Source organism: Peromyscus californicus, unplaced genomic scaffold (assembly GCF_007827085.1).
Source record: "Peromyscus californicus insignis strain IS unplaced genomic scaffold, ASM782708v3 Scaffold_19__1_contigs__length_69161282, whole genome shotgun sequence".
NCBI classification, from domain to species: Eukaryota; Metazoa; Chordata; class Mammalia; order Rodentia; family Cricetidae; genus Peromyscus; species Peromyscus californicus.
The window spans coordinates 18,282,187-18,300,541 of record NW_026294491.1 but is presented as its reverse complement, the minus strand read 5'-3'; the positions used below and the strand labels follow the sequence as shown (position 1 = coordinate 18,300,541).

The window sequence follows — 18,355 nt, the reverse complement described above, 5'->3', positions numbered from 1 at the left end:
ATATACTGTCTGCAGGGATGATTTGTTGACTGCTATTATTTTATTTTTATGTAAAGCTGGACTTAAAATCTGTACTGGCTAAGATTTTAAATTCCATGGAAAATTCTTACTTGTCCAAGACCCCCGTTGGTGTCCTGCCCACTTGGCATGAGGGTACCATTGGTCCTGTGTCCACTAAATGAAGGCAAAGCCACCTGGAGACCCCCATTAACCATGGCAGAGGAAGTCACTCTTTCTTACTTATATCTACCATTCCTGATATATTTCCTCTGTCAGAGATATGGGACACTGTTAAAAAGTTTCCTTAAAAGTAAGAAAAGGGTAGGGGTGAGGAGACAACTCAGCAGCGACAGCACTTACTGCTCTAGCAGGGGATTGGAGTTCAGTTCCCAGCAGCCATGTTGGGCTGCTCAGAACTGCTTGTAACTCCAGTTCCAGTTCCGAAGCCTCGGACTTCTTCAGGCACCTGCACTCTTGTGCACATACCTCCATGTAGACACTTACAATTAAAAATCATAAAAATTCACCTTTTAAAAGGGGAAGCTTAGAAACATTAATATAATTGTCTGCACTGAGACCAGCCTGTCAATGTCATCTTGACAACCAAAGCTAGCCCAGACCCTCACCTAGTCTTGCTCCTTTCCCTGCCCATGACAGGCATTCAGGCAGTTGTTTCTCCTGTTTGCAGCTGGTCATCACTCAGCAAAAGTTATTCCCACCACATGTCTTTGCCTTGGTTATCATTTATTTATTTAATTTTTGTGATTGGGCCAACATACCTGTCTGGCGGTTGTAGGGAAATTTGTAAGAGTTTTTTTCTCTCTTTCCACCATTCAGGTACGCTCCAGGGATTGAACTCAGGATGACACCTGGCAGGAAGCATCTTTACCCACTATGGCTGTTTCAATAAGAACGGCCCGGATAGGCTCATATATTTGAATCGTTGGTTGCCAGTTGGTGAACTACTTGGGAAGGATAGGAGGTGTGGTCTTGTTGGAGAGGGTTTGTCACTGGGGGTGGGCTTTGAGGTTGTAAAAGCCCACACCAGACATAGTCTTTCTCTTTCTGCCTCTTGCTTGAGGTTCAGATGTAGTCTCCCTGCTGTTGCTCTAGTTCCATGCCTGCCTGCCTGCCTCCTGCCGTGCCTCCTGCCATGGTTACTCTGGTTTGTATAAGGTCTTTTTCATGCAAGTATACCACATGCTCAGCATCTGTCTCTTCCTGAGCTCTCCTGTCCTCCCCTCTCTTGTCCCTCCTTACATTAGTCCTCCTTGTTCCCAGAGAGTTTTACTTCTACTTTCTTGTCATTTGTACATTAGCGTTTTATGTGCATGTAGAAGGTCTCTGACACACAACTGACAACATGGAAATTGTCTTTCTGAGACTGAACTTAACAGACGTAATAAGGTTTCCTCCACGTTGCATCCGTTTTCCCCGCAAACAACATCACTTTATTCCTCATACCTGAAAAACACTGCGCTGTGTACATAAACCATAACTTTTGTTTGTTCCTCTGTTGAGGAACACCTAATTCAAATGCCACAAAAATACCTCTGTGCAGGCGTCTCTGTGACGTAGTAACTAATGTAGTGGAGAAATAGCTTATAGAATGAAAAAAAGCACAATGGTCAATAAATCCAAGAAAGATATTTCACTTCACAGGCCATGGAAGAAATGCAAACTACACCGAGATTTCATCTCACCCAAGTTGGAATGGTTGTCCTCAAGAAAACAAATAACAACAAGTGTTGGTGAGGATGTGGGCAAAGGACAACACTCATATACTGCTGCTGGGAATATAAACCAGTTCAGCCATTATGAAAGCCAGCAACAAGGTTCCTCAAAAGTAGGTCTACTGTACAATCTAGCTATCTCCTTCTTAGGTATCTATTCCAAATCTTCCCATTCTCTTTGAGGTACTAACCTCTCTTGGGGTCAGTGGCATCAGATGTTTTTAAATTAGTTTTCATTTTATTTTTATGTGAATGTATAGTCTGTGTGCACATAAGACACCATGTGTGGGTACTTGCAAAGGCTAGAAGTAGGAGTCACGTCCCCTGAGCTAGAGTTACAGGGAGACTCAACTCAGGTCCCCTGGAAGAGCATCGAGTGCTTTTAATTGATGCCCTCCTCCCCCCAGCTCCAGCCTGGCATGCAACTGTAATGTCCTTTCTTCTCTTCACCTGGCATCATCCCCCATCTCCCTCCGTCCTCCAGTAGTTGTGCTCGGACTTTATGATTCTCTTTTATCAAATTCAGTTTTAAGATGTTTTATTTTTCTTTCAGAATGAAGAAAACCTGACCTCCTTGCTGTCTCTATTGTCTTTCAGGTCACTGGATTTCTCTTCCTTTGCTGTCTGACATACTATGGACCAACGTGGGACCTGTTGCCATCAGCCTCTTTGGATCTGTCCCGTTCCCCTTCTCTACTGCCTCTAAGGAGGTAAAATCCTCAGCCATGCTGCCATCCGGTTTCTCCTCTACCCTGGGACTGCTGGAAACGGCTCGAAGAAATAGTGCATCCTTACATGTCGGTGTTAGTGCTGAGTTAGAATCACCCATCAGCCTCTTACCTCCCTTTGCAGACTTTCTGGCCCGCAGAATCAAGCTCAAATCTTCACCAAGTTCCTCTGGTTCCCACTCTCAGTCTCTACCCCTCCTTTCACCTAACAGGCTCATGTCCTACTTCACTCAGAAGACTGAGGTCATCAGGACTGACTCATGCCAACTTCCTGTCTCCCTCCAGTCTTCGCTTTATCTCAACTCACACCCTTCCTTCCTCCCTGCAATCTCGGAGGACACCATGGCGCTTCTCCAATCTGGAATTGTCACCCCCTCCCCTCCTCGCCATTCCTTTTCTCTCCATGTGCTTGTCCCCTTTCATCTTTTAAGGCTTCTCCAGCGGTGGTCACTCTTAAAGAGTTTCTTAAGACCAGTCCCACAGTTGGGTTGGGTGATGCTCCTTGGAGCCTTCCCAGGGCACACATGTATCCTCTCGGTGACACTGTCATAAATCTGTTGGGTTGTCTGTTTCCTGTTGGGAGGTCCTTGGGATGAGAGGTCAGATTCTTCTCACCCAGTGCTTGGCAAAAACCAGTCCCGATAAAGAGACAGTTTTACTTTTCTGCTTTAAAAAAAAAAAAAAATCACACTTTCATCCTTAATTGAGCCTGGCTGTATTCCCTTAAAAGCCTGGACCCAAATCAAAACCAAAGCAGGCCAAGTAGCTGGGAACATAGCTCAGTGGTAGAGAGCTTTCCTGGCATCCACAAGGCCCTGAGTTCTTCCCCCAGCACTCCAAACAAACAAACAAACAAACAAACAAACAAACAGAACAAAAGCAAGTCAAACAGATCCACAGCAGGGATGTCTCAGGCTCTCATACCTTTTTTTTTATTTGAAATAAAATACATATATGTGTGCTTCTTTATAACCATACAGAAATACATAGATATATTCCTATTTTCCTCGAACTTTATGTGTTATTAAGAACAGATTTTTGGATTCACATTCCTAATGCTGTCAAAAGGCAGGTTTTTGCTTTCATTAAATGTCCTTTTAGTGCCTCGGTGTACAAAGTCGGAAGGTTAGATTAGGTAAACACTGTGGCCATTGCCACATGGAGGCGCCAGTTTCATCAATGATAATAATAATAACAGTAACAACAACAACACAGAGACTCTTCCCATGGAAAAATAGCAAAATCAAATCCGATAGTCTCAAAGTACTGTACTACATAATACTTCTCTTTTTGACACCTCCTAAAGACAAGGCTGTACCTTATAAGTTGATTTCAAATAAAATGAAGTAACTAAATAAAATTGTGAGCAGCTGGTCTTTCCCATTCAGGGGTCCCTAATCTGTGGAGTCAATATACCATGAACTGAAAACTTAAGAAAAGACTTTGTAAATTTCCATAGAGCAAAACTTGAAATTTTCATGCTGCCGAGGACCCTGCTGAGTCCACACGAACTATGCCATGGGGAAGGATCCCTGTTGTGTTCCTGCCATGTCAGGGCCTTCCGCTTCCCTCACACACTTTCATGGACACTGCCCTGCAGCTTGGGCTGGTGCCAAGTCCTCAAACCTCTATGGGGTAATTGCATCTGCGCTGAACGTGGGCAGACATTCTTCTTGCCATTATTCCCTTGACCACACAGTCTAAGAACTCTGCACGTAGCATATCGCTTGTGTTAGGTATCATGAGTGACCCACAGAAGACTGAAAGTACACAGCAGGAATTCATATGTGATGGGCAATACAAACAGCACACTGCATAGTGAGATGTACTTAAGCATCCACGGCTTTTAGTACCCTGATCCTCGGATCAATAATTAGATATCAATGGACAATTTTATTTATATACCATTTGACACTTTGAATCCATTCAATATGCTCTGAGAAAATTTCACATGTACACAATGCATAATGACCTCACGTTGACTTTTTCCCATCTTTCTACCCCTCCCCCACCACCCCGTCCTCTCCACAAAGCTCTCTGTCATTTGTGTCTATTCATTTTGCTTCGTGTCCTACTGAATTAACATTTTTAAGACAAACTTTAACTTTGATAATAGCTTTAGATTTATTTTAAAAAATTGTGAAAATAATAGTTTCTTTATGGTTCTTCACCCAAATGTTTCTTTCAGGTTAACATTTTACGATATTGTGCTACATCTCCCACCAATATGGAATCAACATTGATTTTTTTTTATTGCCATCCTAACCAAACTCTCTCAACCACACGTGAATTTCACTGGTTCTTACAAGTAATGCCGTTTTTGTGTTTCAGAATAGCATTCTAGATATGATGTGATGTTTACTGGCTGCCACTGTCTCTTCAGTTTTAACTGGTTCTTTAGGGGTCTCCCAATCTGTTTTTCAGAGCCTTAAGTGTTTTGAGAAGTGTGCCCTCCAAGAAATCCCTCAATCTGACTTTGGTATGTTTCTTATGGTGAGACTGAAATGATATATTTTAGGTAGAATAGATTCATTCAGCAGCATGGACAGCCATGAGCAGTATCACTAACCACCACGGCAACTGACCTTGACCTCGGTGTACACAGAGTTGTGGTGATATTGTGTTCCCCCAAAATATTGTGCACCCTGATAAACTTATCTGGGGTCAGAGAATAGAACAGCCACTAGATAGACATAGAGGCCAGAAAATGGTGGCACACACACCTTTAATCCTAGCAATCCAAAGGCAGAGATCTGTCTGGATCTCTGTGAGTTCAAAGCCACACTGGAAACAGCCAGGCATAGTGACACATACCTTTAATCCCAGGAAGTGATGGCAGAAAGCAGAAAGGTATTTAAGGTGTGAGGACCAGGAACTAGAGCTTGGTTAAGCTTTTAGGTTTTTAGCAGCAGTTCAGCTGAGATCCATTCGGGTGAGGACACGGAGGCTTCCAGTCTGAGGAAACAGGATCAGCTGAGGAATTGGCAAGGTGAGGTTAGCTGTGGCTTGTTCTGCTTCTCTGATTTTCCAGTGTTCACCCCAATACCTAGCTTCAGGTTTGTTTTTATTAATAAGACATTTTAAGATTCATGCTACACAGAATTTTCCTGATCTGTCCCTGGTTTGATTCCTTTAATGATCATGGAAGGAACAAAGCTGTCACCTCCAGCTCTGTTTATAATGAAGGAACTTGAAGTGGCATCAGGGGCTTTGAAATACTGGTTGCCCCATAGAACTCCGACTACTTCCTTGAAATGACATATAAAAGACTAGAAAGCAGTATCTTAGAGTGCTTTCCAAACTGTGACCCACTCCTCACACTCCCACAATTAGCCACATTCAGGCTTCGATGATACGTGGTTTCTTTATACTGCAGCGTAACCAGTGTTGGGAAAGATCCTCAACGGAATAGCCAACCAACCAAGTAACAAATGGTGAGCTATATAACTAAACATCTCGATTCAAATGCATGTTTAAAATGAAATGTCTTTCTTCAAGTTGTTATTTTTTGTGTTAGTCAAAACGTATGTACCTCAAGATACATGGCTACTTTTAAAAAAGATTTATTTATTTTTATTTTATGTATATGGGTGTTTTGCCTTCATATATGTCTGTACACCATGCATATAAAGTGCTCTCAGGGCCAGGAGAAGGGGCTAGATTTCCTAGAAATGGGGTTACAGATGGTTGTCACAGATGGCTTACCCACCACTAACTCTCTTCCCCATGTTCTGGAGGCCAAAGACCCCAGACTAAGGACTAAGGCCTGACAGGTTGATTTATTCTGATGTCTTTCTTGCGAGCTTGTAGAGAGAACTACGTTCTTATTTTTACTTCCATACTCTTTCTTTTTGAAGCAAATTCTTCTGGAATCTATGGGCCCCAATTTCTTCTTATCCTAAAGGCCATGGTGAGATTAGATGAATGCCTATACTGTGGTGGCTCTGCCCTTATGGATATGTTACTTTCCAAAATCTGCAATTATTTATGATATTGCTTGAGAGTTGGGGTCCTAGCTCATCGGCCTTGCATGGGTTGGGTGCCTTGTACAATGACAAGGCAAGGGAATTTGTTGGTTTTGCCCTCCTGCTCTCTGTAATTCAATGGCACCCTGTGCTGCCCTTCAGAAAGTAGACTGCTTATTAGACCTATGACCCTGCCAGACTCTGAGATTTCCTCAGCACCTAGGATTACAAGTCACCAACTCACCATTGTGTGGACTAATTATCTATTTTGTTGTGGTAACACACATGACTAAGGCAAGGTCATGTTCTAACTTAATCATCTTTCTAAAGACTTTATCTCATAACTACTCTTGAAGAAACCACACATAGGGGGTTGAAACTAGACTTTTGTTTCCCATTATGTGCAAAGACCTAGACATGAAGCCTGGAATTTTGGTGTTATTATAGAAAAACCTGGAAACACTTAAGCATATAGACCCAGGCAACTACTTTTTGAATAAGTTACTAACAGATTAAAATAATGGAAAAATATCAACACTGGGTTGAGTCAAATTTAAGTCTTTGCTCAACAAAAGAAATAATATACAGGGAGTAAAGGGGCTGTAGAATGGGAAAGAATCTGCCAGCTTCTCATTTAACGTAGACTGAATATCCAGAATGTATAAAGAACTCAAACTATTTAAAGCACAAAGAGCATGCAATCCAACCAACAGAAGGGCAAATGAGCCAAACAGATAGTTTGAAGGAAGTGCAAATGGCCAATGAATACATGAAAAAAGAATGCACAGTGTCCTTAGTCATTAGGAAGGGCAAATTAAAATTACATCATAATCCCATCTCACTTCAGTTAGAATAGTTATTATGGGGAGAGTGAAAAAATAAGGAATGCTCATAAGGATGGAGGAAGGGACCCTCACGCACTGTTGATAGGAATGTTGACTAGTTTGGCTACTCTGAAAATCAATATTGAGGATTTTCAATATCCTAAAAGAAGCATGCAGTCCAGTTTTATCAGTTTTGAGTATATATCTGAAGGCAGCAAAGGCACCATGTGAGGGAAACACTCGCACGTCCACGCTGATCATGGGACACTGGTGACAGTAGCCAAGTTATGGAATCTGCCCAGTTGCCTGCCAACAGATGAATGAATAAAGAAGACATGGGGTAGACATCTTATAGACTGAAGAGCCATATTCACCATGAGGAAGAACTAAATAAGGGCACTTGCAGGAGAAATCATGAAACTGGAGATCTTTGGAAGCCAGTCTCAGAAGGACAATTATTGTAGTTTTCTCTCATGTGTTGAACGTAAAAAAAAAGTAAGAAAAGATAGCAATCAAGTGGGAAGAGAACTATTAGAAGAGTAAGAGATCAGGGGAAGGAATGATGGATGGAAGGGAGAGTAATGGGGTGTGTCCCCAAGAGTGTCGTACTGTGTTGTACACGTGTCTGAAGGCACCACACTGAACCTGTGTATAATTGTTATAAATTAAGGCAATGCAAGGACAAGGACAAAAGGTGACTTTTTTCTAAATATAGTTGCATTCTGAGACACTGCGAGTAAGGACTTAAATGTAGCACGGATAGGAGCACAATCAGCCTATGACAGATCCAAGGTTCAAGTCTGGCCATACGGTCTGGAGGCTAATTAAACCACCCAACTGTTCTGAGAGCAGTCCAAACTCCAGCAAGTTTAGTATTCTTTACCACAAAAGATGGGGCAGGATTTTGTCTAAATGATGATCTTGCTTCCCATGACAGAATGGGATTTTAGGCTCCCAGGCTCTCAGGGAAGGCACTCATTGGCTTTATTTTTTTACGTCCCACAAGAAGCTGGCCTAATGAGAAAACCCAGCGATAACATTCTCTGGGGGAATGAATGACATGTGTGCTTTGTGTGCTGTTCATTCAACCCTTTTGATAATTCCATTTGTTTATTTAGCACATATTTGCTAAGGGCTACATTTTGGGCATTTTTCTAAGCACCTTTTAAAACACTAACCAGTTTAATCCTAACCATAGACAAGAAGGTACCATCACCTCTCCCGTGAAGTGACTTCACAACAGGCATGTCCCTTAGGAAGGAGACTGAGAGCCAAGAGTTGAAGAAAATGAGCAGATGTTAGACACATCTAGATATTTATCCAGACTTTAGCTGTTTTTCCCTCACTAGCTTCAAAGTGTCCACCTATTGATAATTACACTTGCATTGGCTTTTTTTTTTTTTTAAAGAGAAACAATCGCTGGGGTTAATTGTTAGCTTTCTACTGCTCTCTTCTCCTTTATCATAAACTTCCTGGGAGAGGTGCAGTTAATGTCTCATGTTTAAGCCACACATTTTAGGATAATCAGTAAATCTGTGAGTTTTATATTCTGGTTTGTGAGCCAGGAACTAGGACTCCACCTTTAAAATGACAGAAAAGTGTCTTAAGCCTAGAAGAACAGAATAGAAAAGATGCTGGAAAGCACAGGAGAAGAATTTTAAGGAAGTTCAGGCAGACAAAATACGGGTAGAACTGTTAAGTAGAGAAACCAGAGAAAACAAGACAGCCTCGGACAGCGAAGGGACCCAGTTCCTCCTCTGAGGACACCAGAGAAGCTGACACTGTAACCAGCAAGAGCAGACAGCAGCCGTGATCAGTTCGTTCAGCAGCTGTATCAGGAGCAGGGGAAATGGCTGCCGTTCATCTCTGCCTCCTTCCTCAAGGGTGCCATCAGTGATTCCCTCAAAGTAATATGAGCAGTTCTCTAAAGGAGGGGGCAGGGGCTAGGTCTTGCATTAAGTTAAGCTGTAGAGGAGACTAAAGAGAAGTATCACAGGTGAGCAGCTGCCGATCTTCTCTGAAGCCACAGCTGGTATGAGGAGTACGGGGAGACCCAGGGCTTAAATCACATCTGTGAAGGCACACTCTAGCCTGTTGCCTGCCCCTCTTCATTGCACCCTGAAAGGAAAAGGATCTGACAAGTGTTTCATGCCTCTCAGTCCAGAACAACAGCCCAGGCAATGGACAAACAGCAAATGGAGTGTTCATGCCCATGTCTGTAGCACGAATCCTAAAAGGTATTATTAATAAAAACAAACCTGGAGCCAGGTACTGGGGTCAACGCTGGAAGATCAGAGAAGCAGAACAAGCCACAGCCACCTCACCCCGCCAATTCCTCAGCTGATCCTGTTTCCTCAAACTGGAAGCCTCTGTGTCCTCATCCAAATGGATCTCAGCTGAACTACTGCTCAAAAGCCTAAAAGCTTAACCAGCTCTAGTTCCTGGTCCTCACGTCTTATATACCTTTCTGCTTCCTTCCATCACTTCCTGGGATTAAAGATGTGTGTCACCATGCCTGGCTGTTTCCAGTGTGGCTTTGAACTCACAGAGATCCGGATGGATGTTTGCCTTTGGATTGCTAGGATTAAAGGTGTGTGTGTGTGTGTGCCACCATTTTCTGGCCTCTATATCTAGTGGCTGTTCTGTTCTCTGACCCCAGATAAGTTTATTAGAGTGCACAATGTACTGGGGAACACAATATCATCATACATGTCTATGTCCATGTCCATGTCGATATATATGTATGTGTGTATGTTAATTTTCTTTGTCATTGCTGTGATAAAAATACCTGATATAAGTAACTTAGGAAAGACAAAGGCTGCTTTGGCTCACCATTTAGGGGAATACAGTCCATCAAGTTGGGGGGAATCTGGCAGAGGAACACAAGACAGTTGCCAGGAAGCAGAGAGAGAGAGAGAAGGCCAGAGTTCAGCTATTCTCTTTCTTTCCCTGTTTCTTCAGGCTGGGATCCCAGCCTGCAGGGAGGTGTTGCTTACATTCAAGGTGCCCTCTTCTTCCATCTTCATAAACTGCTCTGGAACTGCCCTCCCACACCCCACCCTCAAAGGTGTGTTTCTAGATGCTTCTAAATCCATTTAAGTTGATGGTGAAGACTGGTCATCACAGCCCATTCCACCTGACAGTCACCCCAGACAAAGATTCTCAGATGTGAGAAGCAAGAGAGCATCCTCAGATTATTTGAGAATATATCAACTACAAAACACTGACAGTGAAACGTGGCTGGAATAATGTGAGCAACTGAACAAAATAATTCAGGAGGACAGAATTACTTAAAGGCTGTAAGTAATATTATTAAAGATAGTTTAAAAGGCATTAGAATACACCAAGCAAGAATAAGCCAGTGCGGAAAAAATAAGATATCAATTCACAATTAAATAACTTGACAAAATTCACTGCTGAAGTTTAATAATAGTCAAAAGACAACATAGACATCCAGGAGATAAATGTTAGAAACACCATCAGAATATAGACAAAAAAGACAAAAGGAAATATAGAAGACATTTATCTAGTTTACTTTTTGCTGTTGTGAAAAAATATAAAATAAATACTGACCAAAAACAACCTGAGGAGGAGAAGCATTATCTGGCTTTCAGGTTACATATAGTCTGTGGAGAGAAGCCAAGACAGGAAGTCAAGGCAGGAACCTGGAGGTAGGAACTGAAGCAGAGACCATAGAAGAATGCTGCTTACTGACTTGCTTCCCCCCGGATTACTCGGCTATCTTTCTTAGACAGCCCAGGCCCACCTGCCCAGGGACAGCATCGCCCTCAGCGGGCTGGGACATACTAGACTAATCAGTAATCGTGAAAGCACACTGTATACTAGCCTGATAGGGGCAATTCCCTGATGATCCTGTCTTCTTAAGTGTGTCAAATTAACAACTGATTCTAGCTATGACCACATTCTAGAGGAAGACAGTAGATGTAATGGAGAAATTACCAAAGAAATATTAGGAGATTCGACTGAGCTAAAGTGGAGGAATGTAAAATATATTTTAGAGGTGTGATTGTAGCCACCAGAAAAAGTAGCAATAAAAGGTCTTGATTGAGATCAATTCCTCTGGGGAATAGATGTACACCTCTGTGTAGTATTTGACTTTTTTTAAATCGTTGTCCTACACGTCGGGACACACACACACACACACGTATGTGTCAAAATGATATCTAAATAGTATGTACATGTAGTTAAGGGAAGAGTGGAGATTACCACGCCAGAAGAGTATGACATCTGACACCAACCTGTCTCTTTAGTAACCTCTGGATGGAGAGGTAACCTTGGACTGTACCCCCACTGCAAACACACAAATGCCTTCACAATCACATGCCACGGTGTAGGCAGTATGAGGCAGGAACACCTGTATCATGGCAAGTATTCTGTGTTAGCATGTAAACACAGATATGGAGGTTCTACCTGTGTCAGTCAACATACCTGCTATCCTCCATTCTACCACGACTTCGGCAGCTCTTCCCAGAAGCCCGTGTTTGCCACACCAACTCCAGTGTCGTCCGTGTGACAGGAACAATTGTGTCAATAATGGTGGATGGGAGATACGTGTCCCACAGGACTAAGCTCCCTGGAGGTCCCTGGCAGAGTGCCCGCGTTATGCTTCCTTCTCAAAGAAGATGTACTTCACAGATCATGAGCTCCCTGGGCTATGGGTTCTGTATAACTGCCTTTCTGATAATGTTCTAATTAATCTATGAAGCACAGCCAGAATTAATGAATGCTTAGGTTGCGAACTATGGAGGAAATGGAAAGCTGGACATGGATCTTAATTAGATACAGCACAATGAGCTATTTCTTAAAAACCCCAAGCCACTAGGTAAAGAAAGTATAAAAGTTCAGGCACTTTTAGGGAATGAACACTCACCCACTAGGAATCCTTTGGGAATCCCAACCAAAGTGATTTATGGTAGAAAATGTTTTCTCATGGGAAGCAGATGGTGGGCCCTTCCATTGGGGAAGTTCAGCATAGGAAACTTAAGGACTACAGCAGAACCCCTTCCCTTTACAGGCGTAAAAGTACAAGAGTCCATATTCCAAAGGTAAAAAGGTTTTATGTTAGAAGAGATATGTGGTGGAAGAACTGAAGAAAGGCTTAGAGAGGGTCTGCAACATCCACATTGGCTATGTGGACCATGAGAACCAGAAAACTAGAAGTGTATAGTAAACTAGAAAACTGCTGGGGTAAGATAAGGGACACAGATGCAACCTCAAGAAGTCTGCACAAGTCTAGGGACTGTACTAAGTTTAGAAACCACAGACTGCTCTTTGGGCCATTAAGTTCCTGTGGGTGAAGGTATATGTCTAGCGCCAATCAATAATTGTGTGCTTGCTGTTTTTTAAAGATGATTTACATAATTCAATTATATAATTGAATTATTGCCAAGCTCTTGTTGTTCCTTGTATGACTTGATAGTTTTCTTTTCTGTATATAAACTACTGATTTACAGAAGTAAAATTGCAGCAGATTCAAACCACTTCTGAGTGTGTTATCTGTCTGTCATTCGCCGAATCCTTGCCTTCCTGACTCCCCGCTAAGCCCTGGTTCTCCTACGGTCGTGGTACTCCTGGTGGGCCAGTCCGTGGCACATGTTGAAGGATCTAGAAAGCTGCACTAAAGCATTGTGTAGGGATGGCCAGTAACTGAAGTGCAGTCAACTGGTAATCTGTGCAGTGCCGGTGACATGACCTGGTTAGCTACTTTATCACCACTGTGATAAAAGTACTCAACCTGAACAAAAGAAGGGAGGAATGCTGTATTTTGGCTCATGGCTTCAGAATTTTCATTAGTGGTTGGCAGACTCCACTTATCTGGGTCCATGTTAAGGCAGATGCCATGGTGGATGTGGAATAGAGTAGAATTTATGTCACTCATTTCATAGATGCCAGAAAACAGAAGGCAGGCTGTCTGGAGACAAAATACACCTTCAAAATCCAACTCCAATGACACATCTTCAAATCATGCCTAAGTGTCTGTCATCCCCAATACCTCCCAATGATCGACCCAGTCAAGAGTCCATACGCAGATCAACCCATCATTTAAGACAGCCACTCACATTCCCTCACTTCTCAGCAATACCTTCAGCTAAGGACTAGACCTTTAACACATGAACCTCTGCTGTAATGTTCCAAATGCAACCCATAACTCCTGGTATCTAGAGTTAAAGGAAGTTAATAGAATCCCTTTCCAACTTCAGACATTTGGCTGGAAACCAACAAGGTCAGAGTGGCTGGGCACAGATCCACAAACTGCAACTCTCAAATCTCTGGTGCCACTTGAGTCCACAGCTGGCTTCCTGCTCCCATCACCTGTTCTTGGTTCTCGGGATTCCACCAACACTTTAGAACATGCATTCCCTCCCAGCAGCTACCCCTTTGACTTGAGTGAGCTTGGAAAGGCTTTATTGCAACCCAAATGACAGTATTCCAAAAAGAAGCCCGAGAAAGGTCCGTATTCACTTGGCATTCAGAAGTGACCAGAGGGCTTCTGGTGGCTACAGCGGAGCAGGTAAGAGGTGCCTGGTGTGTTTCATGTGTAACAACAGCTGGCATTAAACGGCCTAGATATTGACACTGAGACCATTTTTGGTTTTTTTTTTTCAAGCGGTATAGATATTTTAAATTGCTTAATGATTTTATACATTTAAAAGGATTATTGGAGATCTCCAGATATCTCTCCAAGTCGCTTCTCTATTTAGATGATGTTAAAAGAAAAGAAAGAAAACTTCTCAGCTGTTTTTAATGACAGTTTTGTCTTTCAGATCCAGACAAAGGACTGCACACAATTCAAACTTTCAAAATCAGAACCAAGAAAATGTTGAGAAGACATTGGATGGATGTCGCTTGTTGCATGTCCCTTCTAGACAGCTCTTGCTGGGACACATGGAGTACAGAGAAGTCCCTGCCAGTAAGAGACTGATGTGGCTCTCTCAGCACCTCTTGCAATTCTCCTCTTGAACAAGGGAAACTTCACACCAGAGAAGGTCAACTCTGTGTGGCTGTAGATGGGGATATGAACAGTGTCCCTTTATACTCAGGTGTGACCACAGTCAAAAGGCCAACTCTGTGTTGCTGTAAATCAGGATATAGTATCCCTTTATGCTCAGGTATGAACATAATTAAAACAAATAATTCAAGCTGCAAATGACCAAACACTGTCCTATCCAAGTTAGACTCAGCAAGAAAGCCAGTCATGAAATTAATTCCACCTCTTTGTAGCATCTGATGTCTTTAAGCCCCATGGTCACCTAAATTAAGTCCTGATGCTTTCTAATAAGTCATTCCTGACATTTGAAAACTTTTCTAACACTCTTGCTGATCTGTTCTAGTTTCTATGGAGCATCTTTCTCCAGGAAACCATAGTAAATCCAATTTATTTGGCTCCAGGGGGATTAACTTGGTTTTTGCTGAAGCATTTGACAAGCCTCAGGAATGCTGTGGCTCTCTCAACCCTTTCTGATTTTCCTTGTCTCAATCACTAAAGAGCAGTGACTTCCTTGGACCTGGCAGTAATCTCCATGTTCGCCATCTGTGACCCGATAGGTGCTGTATACAGGTCTCTGATACCATCGCTCTAGGCTTTTCTCTCCATGTTACTTGCATGGACAAGAGAGCACCCTTGCTTCACAGTACTGTAACTGTCCTTTTCTAAGCTCTCTGTGTCGCCAGACAAAGGGGGACTTAGCAGCACAGAGCTTTGAAGGCCCTAGGTAAATCTGGCAAGATTCCCATAACTTCATTCACTTAAATTTTTACAACTGTCTCCCAGCTGCATAGCCTTTCAACTTACAAACAGCATAACTCTCTTCCACATATATTTCAGTGAGATTTTGAATCCAATTAAAGAAAAACCCTACAAAATAAATAATAAAAGCTTAGGGGACATCAAACAAGGAAATAAAAATCATGCGGGGCTTTGGAGCCATGACTTCAGTTCCCTCTCTGGCTCTGATGCTTGGAGTTGAACTCACAGATCTTCATCACAAGAGTTCTAGATTACAAACCTCTACCTGAAATACTCATAGTGTTCAAGGCTCTCCCTCCCTCCTCCCCACCCCTTCCTAATCCGCTCCCCCCCCCCCCCCCAACTAGGTGAGTACTCTAAGACTAAGCTAAAGCTGCAACCTTCCTTTACTTTTTTTTTTTTCCGAGTTATGGTTTCACACTGTAGCCCAGGCTGGCTTGGAATTCGCAGCAATCCTGCCTCCACCTCCTGGAGTCCCGGAGCCACCAGTTAAGAATAAGGTCTGCCAAGGCTGCCCATGCACTGAATGAGATGCTGGGAAAGGCGCTGGGAAAGGCCAGCCGGTCTGACTGCCTCTGGTCCCTGGAAGTTTCAATTCTTCAAACTGGGCAAAAACTTCAGTTCTAAAACTGCTTGGACAGCAGATTCTTTGGTTCTCCTGAGTCCCAGCTTCGCGAGCCACCACGAGGGCTAACTGTGCTCCACTGAACGTGGGAAAGACCGAGAGAACACTTGGGTAGGAAAGCGAAGAGAGAGCGTGTGCTGTGCCGCTTTCCCCTTTCAGCCCAGCGGAACCTGGACCACCTGGAGGGCATTCCTGTCGACTCCCTGGTGACCTGGGGGTGGGGAAGAGGGCAGGGATGGAGGCTAGCCCGGAGCATCTACCGGAGGATGGGCAGTGCTGCAGAATAACACCCAGGGGAGCCTGGGTGGTGCAGCCTCAGATGCCTGCAGAGCCCAGCAATCAGGGGAAGCTGGCTTTGGTCTCCGTCTTTGAAGAGTTCTCTGGAAGTTGGAGGGGCGGGGCGAGCAGGGCTCTCCTGTCCTACCGGAGTCCCGCGCGGGAGTGTGAGGAGGAACTCGGCCTGCAGACGCAGTCCCAGTGCTGTCCAGCTGCTGTCCCGCTCCTGAGCAGGGGTGGGCACAGGCTGCTGCCCACGGGGGTCGGCAGGGCGCAGGCGCCTGGATGGCAGAACGTACGGGCAGGATGGAGGGGCTGGTTTTGCTCAAGGCCCTGGTCACCAGGCTGCTGTTTGTGCTGCACTCCCTGGTCGCGGTCTGGCGAGTGACCTGGGTGAAGAAAGAGCACCGTTACTGGCTGCTGGCCCTACTTAACCTTTTGCTGGTCCTGGAGACCGTGCTCACCCTCAAGTTCAAGCGCGGCAGAGGCTACAAATGGTGAGTGTCCTGGAAAGGGAGGGTGCAGAGGGTCCTGGGCATTGTTCATCATGGTCCTAGCAGGTGGCACCAAAGCCCTTGTTCCCCGCAGTGTGTGGTTTCCTCGCTGGCTTTCGGGTCGATTTAGTTCTCCGTTCGCCAGCACGTGGGATGAGGGTGCGTCTTTTGGGCAAGCTAGTGATACCTTGGGCCCCAGTGCAGCGCTGGGAAGGCTGGAATCTGGACCTGAATATTTGGCTGATCCAGCTGAAACTGTCTTCACTAGAGGAGTGGAGCTGATCCCTGGCTGCACTGCTTTCTAAGTTGTGAGACCGACCCGGGTCCAGTCCAGGATGTATGTGCTTGCAAGAGTGGAGATGCCTTGCAGAGCTGAGCGCTTCCGAGCTTCCACTGCCCAGTGGCTCCCCCCCGCACCCACCTTTGGTTTCAGCCTCTTCCTGTCTTGCCAGCCCTCAGTGCGCCTGTGGTTTTAGCCACTTCCAATTCCTTCCAACCCCAAATGTCCCTGGCTCTCCAGTGTGAAGCCAGTTTCAGGTGTCTGGGTTTGGTGGCCTGGGAGCTTGGCAGCCTACCTCACCAGGCATGGTTTGTGCTAGCGATACTGGAAGAGGGACCAGCAGTGGTTTAGTCTTAACCTCAGCATGGGAACTCAGGGTACCGCTGGTGGCTGTATTTCCTCCTACAGAGGGAATGCAAGCGAAAAGATTGCCTGGCCATTTGCAGAAAGCACCCCCAGCCCCCGACCCTTACCTTCTAGGGCAGTTCCATCTCAACCTTCTCCAAGTTAGGCTTTTTTCCTCAAGAAAGGAGGCAGGGGTATTAGTTCATGTATTAATTGCATGCACTTTGCTGTTGAATTAGCTGTCACATTCAGAGACAGAAGTCCTTCCACGACAGAGCGCAGAAAGGTGGTATATTTCAATAGTCGCTGTGGAAGAAAATGGGCTACTTTTGAAGATGATGGGAACATGACTGAAAACCTCAGCTTTTGAAAAATGTCTTCAATTGTCAATGCTCAAGTACTTGGAGGGCTCAGGATAGCTAACAGCAAGGGTAGGCATGTTACTTTCCACCCCCCTTCCCACCAACAGTTTCTGAAGCATGAGGCTTTTGTGGTCATTTCTAATCTGACTTCTTGGTATCACAAAGACAAATGCTATTCACTTCCCAAATGAAGACTCCTAAAGGTGAGAAACGTTACATTCACCTGCATATCCTTTAATAGGTACATTTGAGATGTTTTTTGTTTTGTTTTGTTTTTTCCCTCTTAGTTGTAATACACTAGAGTAGACAAATCTTTCATTGAAGGAGGAAGTCTGAGGCCGAAATCTGTCCAGTGTGAAGTAGTCCTGACACCAACCATGAGCGCTTCTGGGACAAATGTAGATCTCAGAAAGGAGCCAGCTAAGCAAAACCTGAACTAACCCCTTCCTCCCCAAGAGTTGGCCAGAGCCATTGTGTCTGTGTGGAAATACTGTAGCTGGTGGAATCTTAACCTTTTGTGTGTATTGCTGATTCAGGCTGTCATAGCACTTACAGCAAAGAAGGGAAAAAGAATCTGGACAAAATGTACATGAGTCAGTGAGTCAGATTAACGGGTGACTGGAGCCATGCTAGTATTTAAGGTATAGGAGGCAGAATTGGGCTTAAAAATAGCATAGATCATGGGCATTCCTTCTTACTTACTGTGTGACCTCAAGGGAGTTACTTAGTGTCTCCAAGCTTCAATTTCAGATCTGCAAATATGTATTTCATAGGTTGCTGGAGAATTATGTGAATTTATATATGTTGATAATTAATGAATAATAAGAGGCTTTCTTTATATCTTGATCTTTTCATTTCTTTCATATTATAATATTCTATACTAAAATATCAACTAGACACATTTTATTCTTATGTGAGTCTAATAAACCATTAGTTCAGTGTGTAAAAACAAGGG

General features: G+C 43.9%; 1 protein-coding gene across 1 annotated transcript in view; it reads left to right on the top strand.

Annotated features, from left to right (window-relative positions):
- Positions 1–15,573: 15,573 nt before the first annotated feature.
- The window catches only part of Tmem26 (transmembrane protein 26), a 50,529-nt gene continuing 47,747 nt past the window's right edge, over positions 15,574–18,355 (top strand). The window contains exon 1 of the mRNA XM_052744786.1: positions 15,574–16,416. Within this exon, the coding sequence (XP_052600746.1) occupies positions 16,205–16,416 (212 nt within the window). The 5' untranslated portion in view covers positions 15,574–16,204. The remainder of the gene's footprint in view (positions 16,417–18,355) is intronic.